A 22,747-nucleotide genomic window follows, 5' to 3' on the forward strand; every position below is an offset into this window, starting at 1 on the left:
ATGCAGGATGCGATTTCCTTCAGCCCACCTGGCTGCTTTTTTCCTGTCGCCTCCTCGTCGGTTGTGCTGGACCTTGTTCCCGGTCGCGGTGAGTGGTGGGCCGTGCCCCGCCGGAGACGCCCGTCTCGGGGGTGCCTTGCTGTCTGAGGAGCAGCCGCGCGGGGAAACTTCCCCATAGGCGGCCGGGACGAAGGCATTTAGGGCTGTGCAGCGGGAGGTCTGGTTTTTTGTAGTGTATTTTTTTTTTTTTTGGTTGGTTGGTTTGATTTTGTGCTGCGGGATTTTGGTGTTGGTTTTTTTGGGAGGGTGCGTGTTTCTGCTCGAGAATACCTTCTAGCTAGGCTCAAAATTATAATTGCCTGACTAACGCCTCTAGTAAAGCTGATGGGCAGAATTTGTGTGGGTGGGTGGCAGTCTGTTACCTATTATTGTTTTAGAATCAAGGTAAGTGAGTGTAAGAAAGGCAGGTATTGTTTTTGCAACGGGGAAAAGCTGTTTCCATCAGAGGTGACATGATAAGGGAATGACTAAGACAAAGAGGCTCCAGCAAAGGCTTGTAGAACAGCTCTTATCACACAGACAAAAGGACAATGATTCTTACTGGAGTAGTGTCTAGAAGGGTAGTCAAACATTTAACCGGGGCTAATGACATTAAGCAATTTTACCAAAAGGGAAGGAAATAAACTAGTCAGATAATCCCTTTAGGTGTAGCATAAAGAGAAGTAAACAGAGGCAGGACATCCGGGAAGGATTCTAGGCGCTCCGGACAGACTGTGAACCCTGGAGTACCTAACCAATGGGAAACGGGAGGGAAAATTCGTCTGGGGATTCGGAAATAAAAAGGTGTGTTTCAAGAACCAAAAGTGTGCCTACTTGCTAGGTCACCCATTCTTGCAAGAATCTTCAAATAAAATGTGCTTTGTATCGTTCACTGCCTGAGCCGTTGTTATTGGATAAGGAACGTTTCTCACAGTGAGTTGCATTAATTTATTTTTTTTCTACGTACTTAAAACCTAAATTACCTAACTATTAAAAACATATTTTTCTCTAGTTCTCCAAATGGTTTCTTTTGAGTGGAAGAGAAAGATTTGCGAGAAAGTTTCAAAAGCTACTTCCCAGCAATGGGAAGATGGGGATGACAAGGATCTGGTTGATGATGATGTTAACTGGGTGCATGCAACTAAGAAGAAAGGAAATTCTCTTAGAAGACTGTGTAAAGAAAAGTAAGCAGCTGAAGGTGCAAGTTTGGCTGAAAATAGGTATTGATATTATTTTACTCCTTTTTTCATTGACTGAATCAGCGTTAAATAATATTTTAATCCTGTTCTAATTGCTAGGTAATTTGCTAGCAGCTGCATTCACATTTTTCATGTTTAAAAAATTGATCATTCCTTTCATTCTACCTTTACTGTCTGGTACTAAATAAGTTGTTTTCTTTGGTGGTGTTGGTAGCTGTGAAATGAAGCCTGTATTCAATCTCATTTTTGTGTGTTCACATAACAACAAAAAAAAGATAGGAGGGGGGAGATGAAAAACTGACTGGATTTGAAAGTTGAAAGGGTAAATAAGTTACCATGAGATAAGCCATACTGTAAGTAATGCTTTAGCTACTGTGGTAGCTTTTTCCTCTCCTGTAAATGTGTGGTAATCTTATTTTTCTGTTATTAAGACTAAACTTATTTGCATGTATACCGTGCCTAGGTAAATAATGCAAAAACAACTAATGCACTAATTCTTTTGGAAAGTCAGGTTCCGGTAGCTACTCTGAACATTTTCTGGTAGTAGTACTGAATATTGATCTTGGGGGAGGGGGGATGGGATGATGGATGCGGGGGACAGTTCCAAGAATAGTCTCCTTAAAAATCTTCAGAATGCTCGACATCTAAAAATATATCCTGACTTTACTTGTACGAGCATCTCTGCTTTATTAATTATCCCAGACCAGTGATGACATTATTTTCTTGATACAGATAATTCCATAATAAGTCAGTATATGCTCCTGTTCTGTTAAACTATTTGTGTTAAGAAATTTCAGCCTAAAAAAGGGTGCCCTGGGCCGTCTGGAAGAGAGAACAAGTTAGAAGTTTAAAGCAGGCAAGTTTGTTTATGATAATAAACATGCTGTGTGTGTGGTCTGGTTTAAAAAAATAATAAAGAAATAAAAGACTTTCTTTGAGAAAAGGCTTTCTGTTCAAATATTAAAATAGTTTTCTCTTTGTACTGTTCAGTCTGATGGTGACACTTCAGGGGGGCAGTGATTCACTTTTGTACATCCTTTTGTGTTCCTGAGTTCTGTAATTCCTGAATAAATCTTTAAAGGTGACTTAAATTAAAACCAAATTAAGCTAAATCAGTTTTAAGCATGCTGTCATCGATACCTTTAATGCAATAGCTGCATAAGTTGATTACATCAATATTAAAAGCTTAAAACACAGAATACACAAATTAAGAGCCTTTTGTCAATATCTTTGTTATTAACACTGGGAAAAAATCATACAGTGGTCTACAGAAAGGTAGGTCTATTCTGTCCTTTTTGGGATATTGTCACAAAAATTTTGCAACTGGCCCATGCCGACCAAGAAGAGAGAGGCTAGACCACAAAGTATAGAATTACAAAAGTAATTATTTTATTCGTGCTCATGAGGTGTCCCGTTCAAATTGAGGCACCCCGAATGCAGTTTTACACATGGTTGTTATACCTTTCAAGTGTTCAGATACAACAGGATTTGACCAATCACTACTTACACACATACTACTGTTTTGCAAAGCAACTATAATTCTATGGTGTCATTGTCCACTTGCTGCTTTCTTGATCTAGATGTCCCTGGAGTACATCTTGCTATGGTTACTTATCTATGATGCCAGATAATGGGAGGGTTTCCACAGAGGTGTTAGAGGGGCTAGGATGCTGGCATTGTCTTGGTAGTCCAGCATATCCTTTATTCTTCAGGATGGGGGCTGTCCTCCTTGCAATGAGCTGGGGTCCTTTAGTCATGCTTACTTAACCATGACTATGCAGTATACAATGTAAAATCTCACGCTCTCTTTCATGCAGTTTTATACTATAGACTAATTGGTACAGTAGTTAGGGAATGAGATTTTCCTAACAATATAGAGATTGTGTTTTTAAGCTTGAGACAGTAGAAGTATTTCTAAATGCCTTCATTCTACACTTGATAATTGCTAATATTTACTGTATTTAAAGATCAACTTCTGTTTAATATATGTATTTCTGTCATATCTCCCTTCTTCCCTTTGCCCTCCTTCTATTTTGGTTTGGATGTTCTATATTGTGGAAGACACTTCTTTTCTCGTATTTTGGTGTTCTTTTTGATTTATTTGCTTTTGAGTATTATGTAAAGTGCAATAAGTCTCTTGAATGGCAGCAAATAATCTGTTGTATGTGTAGTTTACAGCAGGGAGATACAGACTGCTGTATATTCATTTTGAACAGCAGGTAATTTTTGGTGATCTTAATATTTTAAGTTGGGACAAAACTTGATCTCCAGGACTAAGGTTTTCCTTTTTCTATCGGTTAGGAAACAATACAAAAATTAACACATCCATAAGTAGCAACATGTGAATTTTTTTGCAAATTTAATGAGAACTCTATCACATCATGTCGTAGTTTTGGCCAAATTGGCCAATGGCCGGTGACAGATGCTCCCCCCAGCCTGTCATACATGGAGAGGAGGAGGAGAGATAAAGAGATTGATGAGTTTGGAAGAAACTAAACTACTTTAATGAAGTATTAAAAATAAGATAAAAAGGAAAATAATGAAATAGATACAGTATATACAAAACCGTATTAAGCTCCCAGGATGACGTCACTGGCAGGCACTGGGGAAGTCCCAGACTGGACTCAGCCACGGGTGGGAACTGGATTCCACAGATGGAGTCAGGAACACACAAATCGGGATCAAAGGCAGATGAACAGACAGGGTCCTCCTTGGATGTTGGTCATTGAAGGAAGAGGCCTGACCCTTTGATCCCTCAGCTTTTATACTGAGCATGGGGCAGATGGGATGGAATACCCCTGTTGATCAATTTTGGGTCACCTGTCCTGTTCACTCCTCCCTACAGGTGAGACCCCTCTACGCTTTTCCATTTCTGACCCTCCAACGGGGCAAATAATGAAATTAGCTGACCTTGGTTGTTATAGCAATAAGTATAAGCAAGAGCCTTTCTACATACCATTCCTTGGCACAAACTGTCTTATCACTCTGAGAACGAACCATTTTCGACACAACATGCTGTTAATTTCAGAGAGTTAGAAGAGGCCTAGCTAAGAAGTAAAATTACTGAACAGAAAGTTGCTTCTGTTTTGCCTCAAACCAGGACACATCAGAAGCACTTATGAGAGCTACTGAGAAATACAAAATGTTTTGTAACAAGAAATAAAAATGGAACTTTCAGGAGGCTTTTTACTTGCTTTGGTGTTTACAGGCCAGGAGGCTCTTCCCGTGCATTGATGATAACTTTTTGACACAGGTGGTACAGGAGCCAACAAGGAGAGGAGCACTCCTGGACCTGGTACTGACAAACACAGAGAGACTGGTGGAGGACATTAAGGTTGGGGGCACCCTAGGTTGTAGTGATCATGAAATGATTGAGTTCAGGATCACGGGTACTATGCACAAAACATCAACAAGAAGTAAAATCACAACCCTGGATTTCAGGAGGGCTAACTTTGACCTCTTCAAGAAAGTGCTTGGAGAGATCCCGTGGGCTAGGGCTCTGGAAGGCAAAGGGGCTCAAGAGAGCTGGTTGATATTCAAATACCACTTTCTCCAAGCTCAGGATCGGTGCATCCCTGTCCTGGTTCCGGTGGGGATAGGGTTAACTTTTCCTGGTATTCCATGCCATGTGAGCCACGCCCACCCTGAGCTGCCGGGGGAGGGGGCAGGAAGTTGCTGCTTAAAAGCGGGCTGGGGCGGCCCGGGTCCGGCCGGCGAGTGGCGAGCGGCGAGCGGCGGGGGGAGCGGCGGTTCCGTAATCGCGTTTGTATATTCCCCTATCCGTGTTGTTGTTGTTGTTGTTTGCCTGTTCCCTTTGCTGTTCTATTAAACTGCCTTTGTCTCAACCCAAGAGTCTTGCCTTTTCTTACGATTCTTCCTGTGTTTGGAAGGCACGAGCGAGCGGCACGTGGTTCTTTGTTGCCGTCTGAGGCTAAACCACGGCAGTCCTTTTTGGCGCCCAACGTGGGGCTCGAAGGGTTGAGATAACGACAGAATCCAACTAGAACGTGGAAAAAATGGTTTTGGTTTTTTTTTGTATGCATTTATTTTATTAGGTAAGTAGTCACTGGTCATCATGTTGCTTGGTTTGTTCTCATGGCTGTGTTACATAAATTCCTATATGGCTTATGTACTCCCTGCGATGCTGTTTACCATGTCTGGAACAGGGATGAGGATTATCATTCTGCTGTCCTGTGCGATATCTGTTTATGATATGATAACATCACTGTTCAGACGGCTATTTTGGGGTGTTTATGTGGTTTTGCTGTCCTGTCCGTACATTGGACACCGTCTCTCAGAATTTGTTAATAATTTCCCCAGCCCTTTTGCCTCCCTTTTCTCCTTCGGGTCAGGTATGACAGCTTTTGAGAATTTTGAATATCCTTGGGATACTCAAACTAGCGTGTTCGTAGTGCTATGTCTCCTGAATACGTTCCAGGTCTTGTTTAGGGTTAAGCGACTAGTTAAGACTACCACCCGGAGATCTGCTCCGAGGCTGGATAGTCAGGGGTGGCATGGCATGTGGGAGAGCATGGGCAGGTACCTAGAGAACTACTCACCTCCAATGGTCTGGGACTTCACCCCTGAACAATTACAGGACCCTGATAAAGTGGTAGAATATTTGAAGGGAAAATGCTGTGGCTATTCTAGAGAGGCACAACTCACCGCGCTGTGCTGGGCCCTGGCCAGTATCTACCAGGCACTGCTCAGAATTATGCAGCACCCTCAAGGGGAAGAGATGGAAACCAGACCTGCGGCGGCCCCTACGGCTGCGGCGGCCCCTGCGGCGGCCCCTGCGGCTGCTGCAGCCCCTGCTGCAGCCCCTGCGGCTGCTGCAGCCCCTGCGACGGCCCCTGCGGCGGCCCCTGCGGCTGCTGCAATCCTTGCGACGGACACTGCGGCTACTGCAATCCTTGCGACAGACACTGCGGCTACTGCAACCCCCGTGGTAGCCACTGCCACTGAACCAGGGAACCAACCCATGCCAGTATCAGTTGCCCCCATACAGAAGAAGAAGTACACAAAGAAATCAGTTCGCTTAGTAAGAGATGATGATGAACCAGGGCCATCACGGGAGCAGGAGGAAGAGGCAGAACCAGAGATAATTACTCGATCCCTATCCTTGAGTGAGCTGCGGGATATGCGAAAAGATTTTAGCCGACTTTCAGGCGAGCACATTGTCACCTGGCTGCTCTGGTGCTGGGATAATGGGGCCAGTAGCCTGGAATTAGAGGGTAGGGAGGCCAGGCAGCTGGGATCCCTGTCTAGGGAAGGCGGCATTGACAAGGCGATCGGGAAAAAGACCCAAGTCCTCAGCCTCTGGAAACGACTCCTGTTAGGCGTGAGGGAGAGGTACCCCTTCAGCGAGGATGTTGTATGTCAGCCAAGCAAGTGGACTACCATGGAAAGAGGTATCCAGTACCTGAGAGAATTAGCCGTGCGGGAGATGATTTATTATGACTTGGACAATGCAGACTTACCCACAGACCCTGATGAGGTGCGATGCACAAGGCCCATGTGGCGGAAGTTTGTACGGAGCGCACCATCGTCATATGCCAACTCCCTGGCAGTAATGGAATGGAAAGGTGAAGAGGGACCAACGGTGGATGAGGTAGCTGGCCGGCTCCGGCGATATGAAGAAAGTCTCTCTTCCCCCCTTGTCTCAGCTGTGGAGAAACTGTCGCGGAAGGTCCAGCAACTTGAAGAGAATATGTCCTACTCCCCACCTGCACGGGCCAGCATCTCAGCTATTAGAAGCAGGCATTTCCCCACTCAAGAGAGAGAGTACAGAGGGTACACACCACGAGGCACCCTGTGGTTCTACCTGCGGGACCACGGAGAGGACATGAGGAAGTGGGACGGACAACCTACTTCGATCCTGCGGACACGGGTACAGGAGTTGCAAGGAAGGACAACCACAAAAGGGGATCCCTCCAGGAAAAGTGCCGCCCCAGTTTCCAGTGGGCCGTTCCCCAGACAAAGCAGAAGGCTTGATCTTGCTTCTGATCCTCTTGAAGGAACTTCCAAGTCATTTATGCAAGAAGTGAGTAATGGATACTATGACCAGTATTAGGGGGGCCCTGCCTCCGGCCAGGTGGAGGAAAGGGACAACCAGGTTTATTGGACGGTGTGGATTCGATGGCCTGGCACATCAGACCCACAGGAGTATAAGGCTCTAGTGGACACGGGTGCACAGTGTACTTTAATACCATCAAGCTATAGAGGGGCAGAACCCATTTGTATTTCTGGGGTGACAGGGGGATCCCAAGAGTTGACTGTACTGGAGGCAGAAGTGAGCCTAACTGGGAATGAGTGGCAAAAGCATCCCATTGTGACTGGCCCAGAGGCTCCATGCATCCTTGGTATAGATTACCTCAGGAGAGGGTATTTTAAGGACCCAAAAGGGTACCGCTGGGCCTTTGGCATAGCTGCTTTGGAGACAGAGGAAGTTAAACAGTTGTCTGCCTTGCCTGGTCTCTCGGAGGATTCTTCTGTTGTGTGGGTTGTTGAGGGTCAAAGAACAACAGGTGCCGATTGCTACCACAACGGTGCATCGGCGGCAGTATCGCCCTAACCGAGACTCTCTGATTCCCATCCATGAGCTGATTCGTCAACTAGAGGTTCAAGGAGTGATCAGCAAGACTCGCTCACCCTTTAACAGTCCCATATGGCCGGTGCGAAAATCTAATGGAGAGTGGAGGCTAACTGTAGACTATCGTGGCCTGAATGAAGTCACGCCACCGCTGAGTGCTGCTGTGCCGGACATGCTAGAACTCCAGTACGAACTGGAGTCCAAGGCAGCCAAGTGGTATGCCACGATTGATATAGCGAATGCATTCTTCTCAATCCCTTTGGCAGCAGGGTGGAGGCCACAGTTTGCTTTCACTTGGAGGGGCATCCAATACACCTGGAATCGACTGCCCCAGGGGTGGAAACACAGCCCCACCATTTGCCATGGACTGATCCAGACTGCACTGGAACAGGGTGAAGCTCCAGAACATCTGCAGTACATTGATGACATCATTGTATGGGGAAACACAGCAGAAGAAGTTTTTGAGAAAGGGAGTAAAATAGTCCAAATCCTTCTGAACGCTGGTTTTGCTATAAAGCGAAGTAAGGTCAAGGGACCTGCGCAGGAGATCCAGTTTTTAGGAATAAAATGGCAAGATGGACGCCGTCAGATTCCAATGGATGTGATCAACAAAATAGCAGCTATGTCTCCACCAACTAGTAAAAAGGAAACACAGGCTTTCTTAGGTATTGTGGGTTTTTGGAGAATGCATATCCCAGATTACAGTCTAATTGTAAGCCCTCTGTATCAAGTAACCCGGAAGAAGAATGATTTTAAATGGGGTCCTGAGCAACGACAAGCTTTTGAACAAATCAAACAGGAAATAGTCCATGCAGTGGCCCTGGGGCCAGTCCGGGCAGGACAAGATGTTAAAAATGTGCTCTACACTGCAGCCGGGGAGAACGGCCCTACCTGGAGCCTCTGGCAGAAAGCACCAGGGGAGACTCGAGGTCGACCCCTAGGGTTTTGGAGTCGTGGATACAGAGGATCCGAAGCCCGCTACACTCCAACAGAAAAAGAGATATTGGCAGCATATGAAGGGGTTCGAGCTGCTTCGGAAGTGGTTGGTACAGAAGCACAGCTCCTCTTAGCACCTCGACTGCCGGTGCTGGGTTGGATGTTCAAAGAAAGGGTCCCCACCACACATCATGCAACCGATGCTACATGGAGTAAGTGGATTGCACTGATCACGCAGCGAACTCGAATGGGAAACCCCAGTCGCCCGGGAATTCTGGAAGTGATCATGGACTGGCCAGAAGGCAAGGATTTCGGAATGTCACCAGAGGAGGAGGTGACGCGTGCAGAAGAGGCCCCACCATACAATAAACTGCCAGAAAATGAGAAGAAATATGCCCTGTTCACTGATGGGTCCTGCCGTATTGTGGGAAAGCATCGAAAGTGGAAGGCTGCTGTGTGGAGTCCTACACGACGGGTTGCAGAAGCCAGTGAGGGACAGGGTGAATCGAGCCAGTTTGCAGAGGTGAAGGCTATTCAGCTGGCTTTGGACATTGCTGAGCGAGAAAAATGGCCAGTACTTTATCTCTACACTGACTCATGGATGGTGGCAAATGCTCTGTGGGGATGGTTACAGCAGTGGAAGCAGGGCAACTGGCAGCGCAGAGGCAAACCCATCTGGGCTGCTGACCTATGGCAAGATATTGCTGCCCGGATAGAGAATCTAGTTGTGAAAGTACGCCATGTAGATGCCCACGTACCAAAGAATCGGGCCACGGAGGAACATCAGAACAACCAGCAGGTGGATCGGGCCGCTAGGATTGAAGTGGCTCAGGTGGATCTGGACTGGCAACATAAGGGTGAACTATTCATAGCTCGGTGGGCCCATGACTCCTCAGGCCATCAAGGGAGAGATGCGACATATAGATGGGCTCGTGACCGAGGGGTGGACTTGACCATGGACACTATTGCACAGGTCATCCATGAATGTGAGACATGCGCTGCGATCAAACAAGCCAAGCGTTTGAAGCCTCTTTGGTATGGAGGGCGATGGCTGAAATACAAATATGGGGAGGCCTGGCAGATTGATTATATCACGCTGCCACAAACCCGTCAAGGCAAGCGCTATGTGCTCACAATGGTGGAAGCAACCACTGGATGGCTGGAAACATACCCTGTGCCCCATGCCACTGCCCGGAACACTATCCTGGGCCTTGAAAAGCAAGTCCTGTGGCGACATGGTACCCCAGAGAGAATTGAGTCGGACAATGGGACTCATTTCCGAAACAGCCTCATAGACACCTGGGCCAAAGAGCATGGTATCGAGTGGGTGTATCACATCCCCTATCACGCCCCAGCCTCTGGGAAGATAGAACGATACAATGGACTGTTAAAAACTACACTGAGAGCAATGGGTGGTGGGACTTTCAAACACTGGGATACGCATTTAGCAAAAGCTACCTGGCTAGTTAACACCAGGGGATCTAACAATCGGGCTGGCCCTGCCCAATCAAAACTTCCACGTACTGTAGAAGGGGATAAAGTCCCCGTAGTGCACATGAAGAATATGCTAGGGAAGACAGTCTGGGTTAGTCCTGCCTCAGGCAAAGGCAAACCCATCCGTGGGATTGCTTTTGCCCAAGGACCTGGGTGCACTTGGTGGGTGATGCGGAAGGATGGGGAAGTCCGATGTGTACCTCATGGAGATCTGATTTTGGGCGAGAATAGCCAATGAATCAGATTGTGTGCTGTTAATTGCTAAGTAACACTGTCACTGTATGTCCTCATTGCTATCAGTTGTACTACAAGTAAGGCACAGGGATGATGGGATAAGAACTGATCTCAGCAGCCGGCGCCCAGCAGTTTCCTCAAGATCTACATCTTCAGCCTACAGACTGCGTGCATGAGCCACACCAGGTGCACCAGTCACAAGCTCCGAAAAATACAGCATGCAACAGACCAGCACCACCCAGCATCTCACCTGCCCTGAGAGACTGTTCTAGCAGATGGAGCCCAAAGCCGTGGATTAAAAGAACTCAACGGACACTTTGGAGGGATGACCCATAAACTAAGGGTATTATATGTGTGTATATATATATATATATAACAGGGGAAAGTGGTGGCAATTCATTGGAACCTGCTGGGCATGGCATAGATGGTATGGAATAAGGGGTGGATAATGTCCTGGTTCCGGTGGGGATAGGGTTAACTTTTCCTGGTATTCCATGCCATGTGAGCCACGCCCACCCTGAGCTGCCGGGGGAGGGGGCAGGAAGTTGCTGCTTAAAAGCGGGCTGGGGTGGCCCGGGTCCGGCCGGCGAGTGGCGAGCGGCGAGCGGCGGGGGGAGCGGCGGTTCCGTAATCGCGTTTGTATATTCCCGTATCCGTGTTGTTGTTGTTGTTGTTTGCCTGTTCCCTTTGCTGTTCTATTAAACTGCCTTTGTCTCAACCCAAGAGTCTTGCCTTTTCTTACGATTCTTCCTGTGTTTGGAAGGCACGAGCGAGCGGCACGTGGTTCTTTGTTGCCGTCTGAGGCTAAACCACGGCAATCCCTAAGAGAAAGAAATCGGGCAAGGGATGCAGGAGACCTGCATGGTTGAGCAGGGAGCTTCTGAAAAAGCTCAAGTGGAAGAATTAAGTTTACAGTAAGTGGAAGAAGGGACTGACCATTTGGGAGGATTATAAGAATGCTGACGGAGTGTGCAGGCATGAAACAAGGAAAGCCAAGGCCTCCTTGGAATTAAACCTGGCAAGGGATGTCAAGCTCAACAGGAAGGGCTTCTACAAGTATATTGGAAGCAAAAGGAAGACCAGAGAAGTTGTGGGCCCCCTGTTGAATGAGACAGGAGCCATGGTGATGGAGGATGCGGAGAAGGCGGAGTTACTGAATGCCTTCTTTGCTTCAGTCTTTACTGCTCAGGCCAGCCCTCAGGAGTCCCAGGCATTGGGGGAAGTAACAGGGAAAGAGGAAGACTTCCCCTTGGTTGAGGAGGATCGAGTGAGGGATCAATTAGATATCCACAAGTCCATGGGCCCCAATGGGACGCACCCGAGAGTGCTGAGGGAGCTGGCGGAAGTCATTGCTGGGCCGCTCTCCATCATCTTTGAAAGGTCCTGGAGAACAGGCGAGGTGCCTGAGGACTGCAGGAAAGCCAATGTCACTCCAGTCTTCAAAAAGGGGCAAGAAGGAGGACCCGGGGAACTACAGGCCGGTCAGCCTCACCTCCATCCCTGGAAAGATGATGGAACATCTCGTTCTGGGCGTCATCTCAAAGCATGTGGAGGGAAAGAAAGCTATCAGAAGGACTCAACATGGATTCACCAAGGGGAAACCATGTCTGACTAATCTGATAGCCTTCTATGATGGCATGACTGGATGGATAGATGAGGGGAGGGTGGTAGATGTGGAGGTCAGTGATGAGTGGTGTTCCCCAGGGGTCAGTACTGGGTCCAGTCCTGTTCAATATATTCATCAATGACCTGGACGAGGGGATAGAGTGCACCCTTAGCAAGTTCGCCGATGACACAAAGCTGGGAGGGGTGGCTGACACACCAGAAGGCTGTGCCGCCATCCAGAGAGACCTGGACAGGTTGGAGATCTGGGCAGAGAGAAACCTTATGAAATTCAATAAGGGCAAGTGTAGGGTGCTGCACCTGGAGAGGAATAACCCCAGGCACCAGTACAGGTTGGGGGCTGACCTGCTGGAGAGCAGCTCTGTGGAAAGAGACCTGGGAGTCCTGGTGGAGTCAGCAATGTGCCCTTGTGGCCAAGAAGGCCAATGGCATCCTGGGGTGCATCAAGAAGAGTGTGGCCAGCAGGTCGAGGGAGGTCATCCTCCCCCCTCTACTCTGCCTTGGTGAGGCTGCGACTGGAGTACTGTGTCCAGTTCTGGGCTCCCCGGTTCAAGAGGGACAGGGAACTGCTGGAGAGGGTGCAGCAAAGGGCTACCAAGATGATTAGGGGACTGGAACACCTCTCTTCTGAAGAAAGGCTGAGGGATTTGGGTCTCTTCAGTCTGGAAAAAAGAAGACTGAGGGGGGATCTTACCAATGCTTATAAATACTTAAAGGGTGGGTGTCAGGAGGATGGGGCCAGGCTCTTTTCGGTGGTGCCCGGAGACAGGACAAGGGGTAATGGGCACAAACTTGAGCATAGGAAGTTCCACCTAAACATGAGGAGGACCTTCTTTCCTTTGAGGGTGGCAGAGCACTGGAACAGGCTGCCCAGAGAGGTGGTGGAGTCTCCATCTCTGGAGACATTCAAAACCCGCCTGGACGCGTTCCTGTGTAACCTGCTCTAGGTGAATCTGCTCTGGCAGGGGATTTGGAGTAGATGATCTCCAGAGGTCCCTTCCAACCCTATGATTCTGTGATTTATAGCTGAGGCTTAACAGAAGTTCTAACTTGTATTTTCCATTAATTACACTAGCACACTCTGTAGAGTTTGGACAATTGTGGTAGCATGGTGGTGTCAGGGCACACAACTTTCAGGCAGATCTTAATTTGAAAAACATTTCACATATATTAGATGCTGTTGTGGTTTAGCCTCAGACGGCAAGAAAGAACCACGTGCCGCTCGCTCAGGCCTTCCCAATACAGGAAGAATCAGAAGAAAAAGGCAAAACTCTTGGGTTGAGACAAAGGCAGTTTAACCGAACAGCAAAGGACACAAGAAAAAAATAAGAACAATAACGCAGACAGAGGAATATACAAACACGATTACGGAACTGCCGCTCCCTGCTGCTCACGGACATGAGCCGGGACACCCCAGCCCGCTGCCCCCGGCAGCTCAGGATGGGCATGGCTCATATGGCATGGAATACCTCTCCTGGGGAGAATTAACCCTGTCCCTGCTGGAACCAGGACATTATCCACCCCTTATTCCATACCATTTTTGCCATGCCCAGATCTTACAGGTTCCAATGAATCGCCACCACTTTCTCCTGTCATATATATACACACACATATATATTCATGCAGATATAATGCCCTTAGTTTATGGGCATTAGTTTATAGTCTTTATGCTATAGACTAGGATACTTTTAAAATTGGTGTCATGCCATATCCTTTGGCTAGTTAAGCAGATTACTCTAGACACACAAAACAATTTTTTTTTTTTCTGTATGATTGGGCAACTTAAGTATTTGGTTCCTTCTTTATACTTCCTCTTCCCTCTTATGAATACTAGCCTATGGATACAGTAGTAAAGAGGTACAGATCGACTCTTCCATAGCCTTCCCTCAACTCTAAGTCTTGAAGAGACAGTAGGGGGTTTTCTGAATGAAAAAAAATCATAGCTTGTTGGGGGTGGGAAGCATGTGGCTTTAATGTTCAGAAATCCTTGTTCAAGCATCTACCATTCAGTATCAAGATCAATTTATTACATATGTGCTTGGGGAGGGACAACTCAAGTGGGTAGCATGCAAATTTCAGTTCAAAATATCTCAAAACTAGGACAGTGGCAGTAAAAAAAAAAACCCCAAAAACCATCAAACCCACAAAACCCGACCATTTTATATAAATGCTTGTTGATGAGTTATACAAATATATTTTTGGAGATTAGGTAGTTGAAGCCCTTACAGGAAAGAGGATTTCTTTCAGTCTCCTGTAAAATGTCTAGCAAAATCTTGTGAAAGAGGTGATTACTTTCCATTATGTACTGTTGTGCTGCACGGAAGGGGACTTGGACTGACGACTGTGGGGTTTTTTTGTACAAACTAAGAATAACTTTATTTTAACAAATAATTTAATACTAAAAGGGCTTGCTTTACATATATATATATATATACACACACACACACACTCAGACTTTGTTTATTTTTAAATCTAGGGAACATGAATGGTTTAAGCAGGACCTTCCCAAATACTTGTTTCCTGAAGACCCATCATATAGTTCTACCATGATTGATGATGAAGCCTTAAAAGAAGTGTGTGATAAGTTTGAATGCACTGAAGAGGAAGTGCTAAGTTGTCTATACAGCCAAAATCATCAGGACCCTTTAGTAGTTGCTTATCACCTCATTATAGATAATAGAAGAATAATGAATGAGGCCAAAGACTTCTACTTGGCTACAAGCCCACCGGATTCTTTTCTTGATGATCACAATCTGTCTCGCCCTCATCCTGAAAGAGTGCCATTTTTAGTAGCTGAAGCACCACGTCCCCGCCATACTCTTGATGAGCTGAATCCACAGAAGTCAAAACACCAAGGTGTAAGAAGAGCTAAGTGGCATTTGGGAATACGGAGTCAGAGTCGACCTAATGATATCATGGCTGAAGTTTGTCGAGCAATTAAACAACTGGATTATGAATGGAAGGTAAAAGAGTAAAGGACAACACCAGACAACAGTAAATTTCTGAGCTGTATAATTGCATAGCTTAGAAGTCTGAAACTACATTTCTCCTGTGCTGGAAAATAATTTCATGTGCCTGTGCTGACTGCTTGTGCTTGCTGTGCAGGAAGGGTTTTGAGGGGGGCTATTTATGCTGACAGGAAAAGTCTTGCTAAGGTATTTAACTTTTCTACTGAGGCTGTGGGAATGTGTTGAGTGGTATGGGGGTGGAGGGGCAAAAAAAAATAAATGCTCTGACACGTAAGCCTGGAATAACTTGATAATACCAGTGAGTTGAAATAAGAAAAACAACGTGCGGTGCTTCTCAAGCAGTTCTAGTTACTAACTCAAATCTCTTTTATACTAGGTTGTAAATCCATACTATCTGCGTGTTCGAAGGAAGAATCCAGTGACAAGTGCATATTCCAAAATGAGTCTACAGTTGTATCAGGTGGACAGCAGGACATACCTACTGGACTTCCGTAGCATTGATGGTATGTGAAGACTTACATAAGTTAATGGAGTTGTAAGGGAAATAATTCTAAATGCAAACATGTCTTAATTTACTTGTTTAGAAGTAAGTGTTGCTCTTTATTAGTTTAAGTCAAGCTAGATCTGAATTGGTGTTTCTTTATTCCTTCCTGGTCTAGTGTTCCTGTGACCAGACGGTTAGCTGTTTCATCCCTTAAATAATCATATTTTAGCTATATCAAATCCCAAACTGTTCCATTTTGTTTCTGCACCAGCACTAATACCACTGGTGCAAAAGGGGAAGGATTGTGGGAGGTGAGATTTGGATCAACCTAAACTGCCTCTGGGGCCTCACCCCCAAATTTAAACATTAATTTAGATCTGAAGTATGTGAACATATTTTCCTAGTGAAGATAAAGCTTGGTATCTAGGCATGCAAATTTTGCTTGGGCTGTACATTGCTGTACTGTGTCTGGCTGAGATGGAGTTGATTTTCTTCATGGCAGCCTGTATGGTGCTCTTTTCAATCTGTGACTAAAAGTGTGTTGATAACACACCAGTGTTCTGGCTATTGCTGAGCAGTACTTGCATAGTATCTAGTCTTTCTCTTTCCCCACTGTGCTGCACCCAATGAGTAGGCTGGGGGTGAACAAGAAGTTGGGAGGGGACACAACCTGAATAGCTGACCCAGACTGACCAAAGGGATGTTCCATGCCATATGATGTCATGCTTAGCAAAAAAACTGAGGGGATGGGGATTTGGGGAAGGCAGCCATTGCTCAGAGACTGGCAGGGTATTAGTCTGTTTGTAGGAGGTGGTGAGTGGTTGCCTTTACATCACTTCATTTTTCCTTTTTTTTTTTTTCTTTTTTTTCTTTCTCCTTCCTCTTATTAAACTGTGCTTATCTCGACCTATGAGTTTTCTTGCTTTTGTTCTTCCAATTCTCTTCCTCCATTGCACTGAGATAGGGTGGAGTGAATGAGGGCTTGGCTGGGGGCTTAGCTGCCAGCCAGGTCCAACCTACCAATGCTAGTAGTGGACAAAATTTGAGATGGGAATTGTATGCTTGCAGTAAGTGTGAAGTCTTGAAAGCAGTTGGACTAAACTGTAGAAAAATCTATTTTATAGAGTGAAAATAACACAGCATACAACTCTATTGTTGTCTAACCCCAGCTGGCAACTGAGCACCACACAGCTGCTTGCTCACTTTCCCCCTGGTGGGATGGGGGAGAGAATCAGAAGGGTAAAAGTGAGAAAACTTGTGGGTTGAGATAAAGACAGTTTAATAAGCAAAGCAAAACAAGGAATTCGTTCACTACTTCCCATTGGCAGGCAGGTGTTCAGCCATCCCCAGGAAAGCAGGGCTCCATCATGTGTAACGGTTACTTGAGAAGAAAAAATGTCATAACTCTGAATGTCCCTCCCCTTCCTTCTTCCCCCAGATTTTTATTGCTGAGCATGATGTCATATGGTATGGAATATCCCTTTGATCAGTTGGGGTCAGCTGTCTTGTGTACCCCCAGCCTATTCACTTGATGGGGCATTGTGAGGAGCAGAAAAAGCCTTGACTCTGCGTAAGCACTGTTCAACAACAATGAAAACATCCCTGTATTATCAATACTTTTTTTCATCACAAACCAAAACCATAGCCCCATACTAGCTACTATGAAGAAAATTAACTCAGTCCCAGTGTCATGGTTTAGCCTCAGATGGCAAAAAAGAACCACGTGCCGCTCGCTCAGGCCTTCCTGATACAGGAAGAATCAGAAGAAAAAGGCAAAACTCTTGGGTTGAGACAAAGGCAGTTTAACCGAACAGCAAAGGGAACAAGAAAAAAACAACAACAATAACGCGGACAGAGGAATATACAAACACGATTACGGAACTGCCGCTCACCGACCGGACCCGGTATGCCCCAGCCTGCTCCAAGCAGGACTTCCTGCCCCCCTCCCCCTGCAGCTCAGGGTGGGCTCCACCTGTTATAACAGTCTCTCAGGGCAGGTGAGATGCTGTGTGGTGCTGGCCTGCTGCATGCTGTATTTTTTGGAGCTTGTGACTGGTGCACCCGGTGTGGCTCATGCACACAGTCCGTGGGCTGAAGATGTAGATTTTGAGGAAGTTGCTGGGTGCCAGCTGCTGAGGTCAGTTCTGATCCCATCACTGCTGTGCCTTACTTGGTTTTTCATCAAAGTCCATCTGTCCTTAATTTGGATGATTCTTACTGTAGTACAGCTGATAGCATTTACAGTAATGAGGACATACAGTGACAGTGTTACTTAGCAATCAACAACACACAATTTGATTCATTGGCCATTCTCGTACAAAAACAGATCCCCATGAGGTACACATCGGACCTCCCCATCCTTCCGCATCACCCACCAAGTGCACCCAGGTCCTTGGGCAAAAGCAATCCCACGGATGGGTTTGCCTTTGCCTGAGGCAGGACTAACCAAGACTGTCTTCCCTAACATATTCTTCATGTGCACTACGGGGACTTTATCCCCTCCTACGGTACGTGGAAGTTTTGATTGGGCAGGGCCAGCTCGATTGGTAGATCCCTCCGGAAATGAGTCCCGTTGTCCGACTCAATTCTCTCTGGGGTACCATGTCACCACAGGACTTGCTTTTCAAGGCCCAGGATAGTGTTCCGGGCAGTGGCATGGGGCACAGGGTATGTTTCCAGCCATCCAGTGGTTGCTTCCACCATTGTGAGCACATGGCGCTTGCCTTGACGGGTTTGTGGCAGTGTGATATAATCAATCTGCCAGGCCTCCCCATATTTATATTTCAGCCATCGCCCTCCATACCAAAGAGGCTTCAAATGCTTGGCTTGTTTGATTGCAGCACATGTCTCACATTCATGGATGACCTGTGCATTGGTGTCCATGGTCAAGTCCACCCCTCGGTCACGAGCCCATCTATATGTCGCATCTCTTCCTTGATGGCCTGAGGTGTCATGGGCCCACCGAGCTACGAAGAGTTCACCCCTATGTTGCCAGTCCAGATCCACCTGAGCCACTCCAATCCTAGCAGCCCGATCCACCTGCTGGTTGTTCTGATGTTCCTCAGTGGCCCGATTCTTCGGTACATGGGCATCTACATGGCGTACTTTCACAACCAGATTCTCTATCCAGGCAGCAATATCTTGCCATAGGTCAGCAGCCCAGATGGGTTTGCCTCTGCGCTGCCAGTTGCCCTGCTTCCACTGCTGTAACCACCCCCACAGAGCATTTGCCACCATCCATGAGTCAGTGTAGAGATAAAGTACTGGCCATTTTTCTCGCTCAGCAATGTCCAAAGCCAGCTGAATGGCTTTTACCTCTGCAAACTGGCTTGATTCACCTTGTCCTTCACTGGCTTCTGCAACTTGTCATGTAGGACTCCACACAGCGGCCTTCTACCTTTGATGCTTTCCCACAATCCGGCAGGACCCATCAGTGAACAGGGCATATTTCTTCTCATTTTCTGGCAGTTTATTGTATGGTGGGGCCTCTTCCACATACATCACCTTCTCCTCTGGTGACATTCCGAAATCCTTGCCTTCTGGCCAGTCCATGATCACTTCCAGAATTCCTGGGCGACTGGGGTTTCCCATTCGAGTTCGCTGCGTGATCAGTGCAATCCGCTTACTCCATGTAGCATCAGTTGCATGATGTGTGGTGGGGACCCTTTCTTTGAACATCCAACCCAGCACCGGCAGTCGAGCTGCCAAGAGGAGCTGTGCTTCCGTACCAACCACTTCCGAAGCAGCTCGAACCCCTTCATATGCTGCCAATATCTCTTTTTCTGTTGGAGTGTAGCGGGCTTCGGATCCTCTGTATCCACGACTCCAAAACCCTAGGGGTCGACCTCGAGTCTCCCCTGGTGCTTTCTGCCAGAGGCTCCAGGTAGGGCCGTTCTCCCCGGCTGCAGTGTGGAGATTATTTTTAACGTCTTGTCCTGCCCGGACTGGCCCCAGGGCCACTGCATGGACTATTTCCTGTTTGATTTGTTCAAAAGCTTGTCGTTGCTCAGGACCCCATTTAAAGTCATTCTTCTTCTGGGTTACTTGAAACAGAGCGTTTACAATTAGACTGTAATCTGGGATATTGTGGAATAAATACTAAATTGGCTAAAAAATACAAAAGTACAGCATTGTTCACACATTAAGGAAAAGTATAAAATCAAGAGGCTTCTGAGGTAGAAAATAGCCGCAGCTGGCATGAAGGACACAACATCTGTGGTTCCCTGATAAGCTACCTGAGGTACGGGACGGGATGCAATTATTCCGTGGCTTTACCTTATGATGTATAGCGGATACAGGAATGGGATGATACCATGAAACAGATAAGCTGCCAATTAGCTGCCCGCTAGATGCTCAGAGCCAACATTTTGTCAAATTTTGATGAAATGCTGTCCTTTGTGCGAACTTTGCTCATTATAATGTCATTATAATACCAAAACACACCTCCATCCCGAAGGCTACCCGCCTCCAAGGTGCGAGCACTCCTTCTTGAGTCTGCGCCCTGAATTTCTCGTAAACTATACCTTTAATTGTGAAGCGAGAGAAATTTACACCAATCATGATAAAAGTATGTATGACTAAAGTCACTCAAACTCCACCTTGAAGATAACAAATAGTATAAAAATAGCCCGAGAGAGGGGGGATACCCAGGGAAGACACCATCATAAAGAATTACATCACTGACTTCTGGGATCAGTCGACGGGCTGAGCCTCTCTTCCCCCCCATAGGGACGCCTTTGGGTAAGACTTAGATTATACCGAGTGCTTCCTCGGGAAACTTAGAAATTTCTCTAGAGACTCTCTTTTTCTACATTTAAAGCCAGGCTGTATCGTTTATAACTTTGTCGCGCGTTTTGTATATGTAACAATACTTTCATTTGCACGTGCTTTGCAGACAGTGTATTTATCACCGGCAATCCTAAGAACCTATATATCTGTTGTTTAAATAAACTGCACTTTTTTAAGTAGCTAGTCGTTTCGCTTTCTCACTGAACGCGACCAAAAACTCAAGAGTGGCCGTGCTAGTTCATGAGCACGACTAGACTGAAGGTGCAGTCCACTATTAGTGTATCCAAATCGTAATAGTTTAATATATATTAAACGCGATTGGACTGATAGTGCTGAATTGGGCATCACTCAGAATTTAAACCTAGCCGCACCTAGCCTCCCACCTCGGTGAGGAGTGTTAGAACGCAAGGGGGTTTATCTTCTGCCAAAACCGCTTTGCCCCTTTTCACGCAACAGAATTTTGGCGTAGTCGGCAGGATTGCCATGGATAAACTGCTGCAAAAATATGATTGTGCCCCTTCCCAGGCTGGGAAGGAGTGGGCCCATAAATTTTGGAAGGATGAAGAGAAAGTGGTGGAACGTATTGAAGAGTGTCGGGTTTCACAGAAGCTCAGAGCGGGGAAAGGCAAAGGTGTGATTTGTGCGGTGTTAGGCGCCTGTTTATCTTGTGCACAACAAGAAGCTAGGGAAACCCCTGCTCCTAATCTGATTTCAGCTGTAGAATATGCAACCCTGAAATCGGAGAATGAGGTGTTGAAGTCATCACTAGCCTTTCAAAAGGAGACAGGAGAAAAATTAAGAACTCAAGTTGATAAGCTTGTGAGTGAGAATGAATGTTTAGGAAACCGGAATGCTCAACTTGGGAGTGAAAATCACCAACTTAAAATGTTATTGGAAAGGGTGACTGGGCTCTTAGATAAAATGCAGCCCTCGACCCAGGTCCAACAGATTCGTAAATTAATGTGTTATCCAAATTCTGGAACCCAGACCGGAGATTTTTGGTCTAATAGTGAAGATGAGGAAGAAGATGAGGAGGGAAGGACTTTTACTGTGAAATCTCGAGTCTTTCCTTTACGACCTCTGATTAAAACTGAAACCACAGTTGATGAGGATGATGAGGAAGTCCGCAACACTGTGCGTACTATTCCGTGGACACCAACAGAGTTAGCAAAAATAAGGGAAAAATATTCGAGGCGGCCAGAAGAATCAGCTGTTGAGTATGTGTGGCGAGTTTCTTCTGAAGGAGGAGATAGAATTATGTTGAGTGAGGAAGAAGCAGGAGACTCTTGGGGACCAGGAGTGTTTTTAACTACAATGGACGGGGATCATAATTATTCCCTAACCGCTCGAGCAGCCTTTTGGGCAGGTGGTATGGATCCGCGAGAGAGGGGAGAGCCATTAGAGATTAGAGCTACAGGCTACTCTGAACTGTTTGCGGCGATACGGAAAGCAGCTTGTCTGCAAGCCATGTATGACAGAGAGGAATTTCGGAAATCCCCAATGTCAGCTGCTATCGACCCCGATCGATTAGCCCCTCTTATCCGTGGTCTTCCCGATTGCCTGAAGCCATTTGTTGTTCGTACTCAAGATCGTATACGAGAGGCTCGGGATGCTCATGGGCGGGGCCGGCGTCGCTACATGCCCACCTGGAATGAATATGTACAGGAAATAGACCAATATGGGCGCCGAATGGGCTGGGCCAGCCTAACTAGCGAAAAATCCTCCGAACACCCCCGAAAGGTTCGCCAAGTCCGAACTCACACTCAAAACCCCAAACCGGTGGAAAGGTTTAAGCCTGATAAGGACCGGAATGAGTTGTGGCGTAAAGCCCTACAATTAGGGGTGCCCCGACAATTCTTGCACGGTGTCCCTACGGGAGATCTCCGTACACTGGTCCAATCTCTAACTAGAAAGAATAATTCGGCTGGGGAGAAAAGTCTAACCAGAGAATCCCCAAGCTGTGAGAAAATTGTGCCTTCTGCACCGGAGCGTAATTTGATTGATTTGACAGAGTCCCAGTCAAAAAACTCCTATCCCCGGGGAGGGCAGTGAGCCACCCTGTCCGGCGGGTACTAGCTATTCAATGGCTCTCTCATAAAGATTCTGAACCTATTATCGCCATTCCTGTCGGACCCCGGAGGATGTCAGTAAACTTTATTATTGATACCGGAGCCCAAATGTCTGCAATCACTAATGAAACGGCACAACTTCTAGGTATAAATCCCACTAGACGCAGAGTCAACTTCACAGGAATTGATGGTGTGGTAAAAACATGCCCCGTTGCAAAAATTAACCTCTGGTTGCCGGGAGAGCAGCGGATGACCAGGGCGGAAGTGTTAGTGGGTGCCTCGCGTACTAACCTCCTAGGATTTGACGTGCTGCGTGGGCG

General features: G+C 46.6%; 1 protein-coding gene across 1 annotated transcript; it reads left to right on the forward strand.

Annotated features, from left to right (window-relative positions):
- On the forward strand, window positions 1-17,633 carry LOC128901907 (5'-AMP-activated protein kinase catalytic subunit alpha-1-like). Its single transcript, XM_054184053.1, has 5 exons — window positions 1-88; window positions 1,052-1,223; window positions 14,594-15,080; window positions 15,463-15,589; window positions 17,009-17,633. The coding sequence occupies exons 1-5, from the start codon at window positions 1-3 to the stop codon at window positions 17,020-17,022; spliced, it is 888 nt and encodes a 295-aa protein (XP_054040028.1). The 3' UTR covers window positions 17,023-17,633.
- The last annotated feature ends 5,114 nt before the right edge of the window (window positions 17,634-22,747 follow it).

The sequence above is a fragment of the Rissa tridactyla genome, chromosome W (assembly GCF_028500815.1).
Source record: "Rissa tridactyla isolate bRisTri1 chromosome W, bRisTri1.patW.cur.20221130, whole genome shotgun sequence".
Classification (NCBI taxonomy): domain Eukaryota; kingdom Metazoa; phylum Chordata; class Aves; order Charadriiformes; family Laridae; genus Rissa; species Rissa tridactyla.

Coding starts and splice junctions, on each gene's coding strand:
- LOC128901907 (XM_054184053.1), top strand. CDS start 1: ATGCAGGATGCGATTTCCTTCAGCCCACCTGGCTGCTTTTTTCCTGTC. Junction 1,224..14,593: donor AGAAGACTGTGTAAAGAAAA/GTAAGCAGCTGA, acceptor TTTTAAATCTAG/GGAACATGAATGGTTTAAGC. Junction 15,081..15,462: donor AACTGGATTATGAATGGAAG/GTAAAAGAGTAA, acceptor CTTTTATACTAG/GTTGTAAATCCATACTATCT.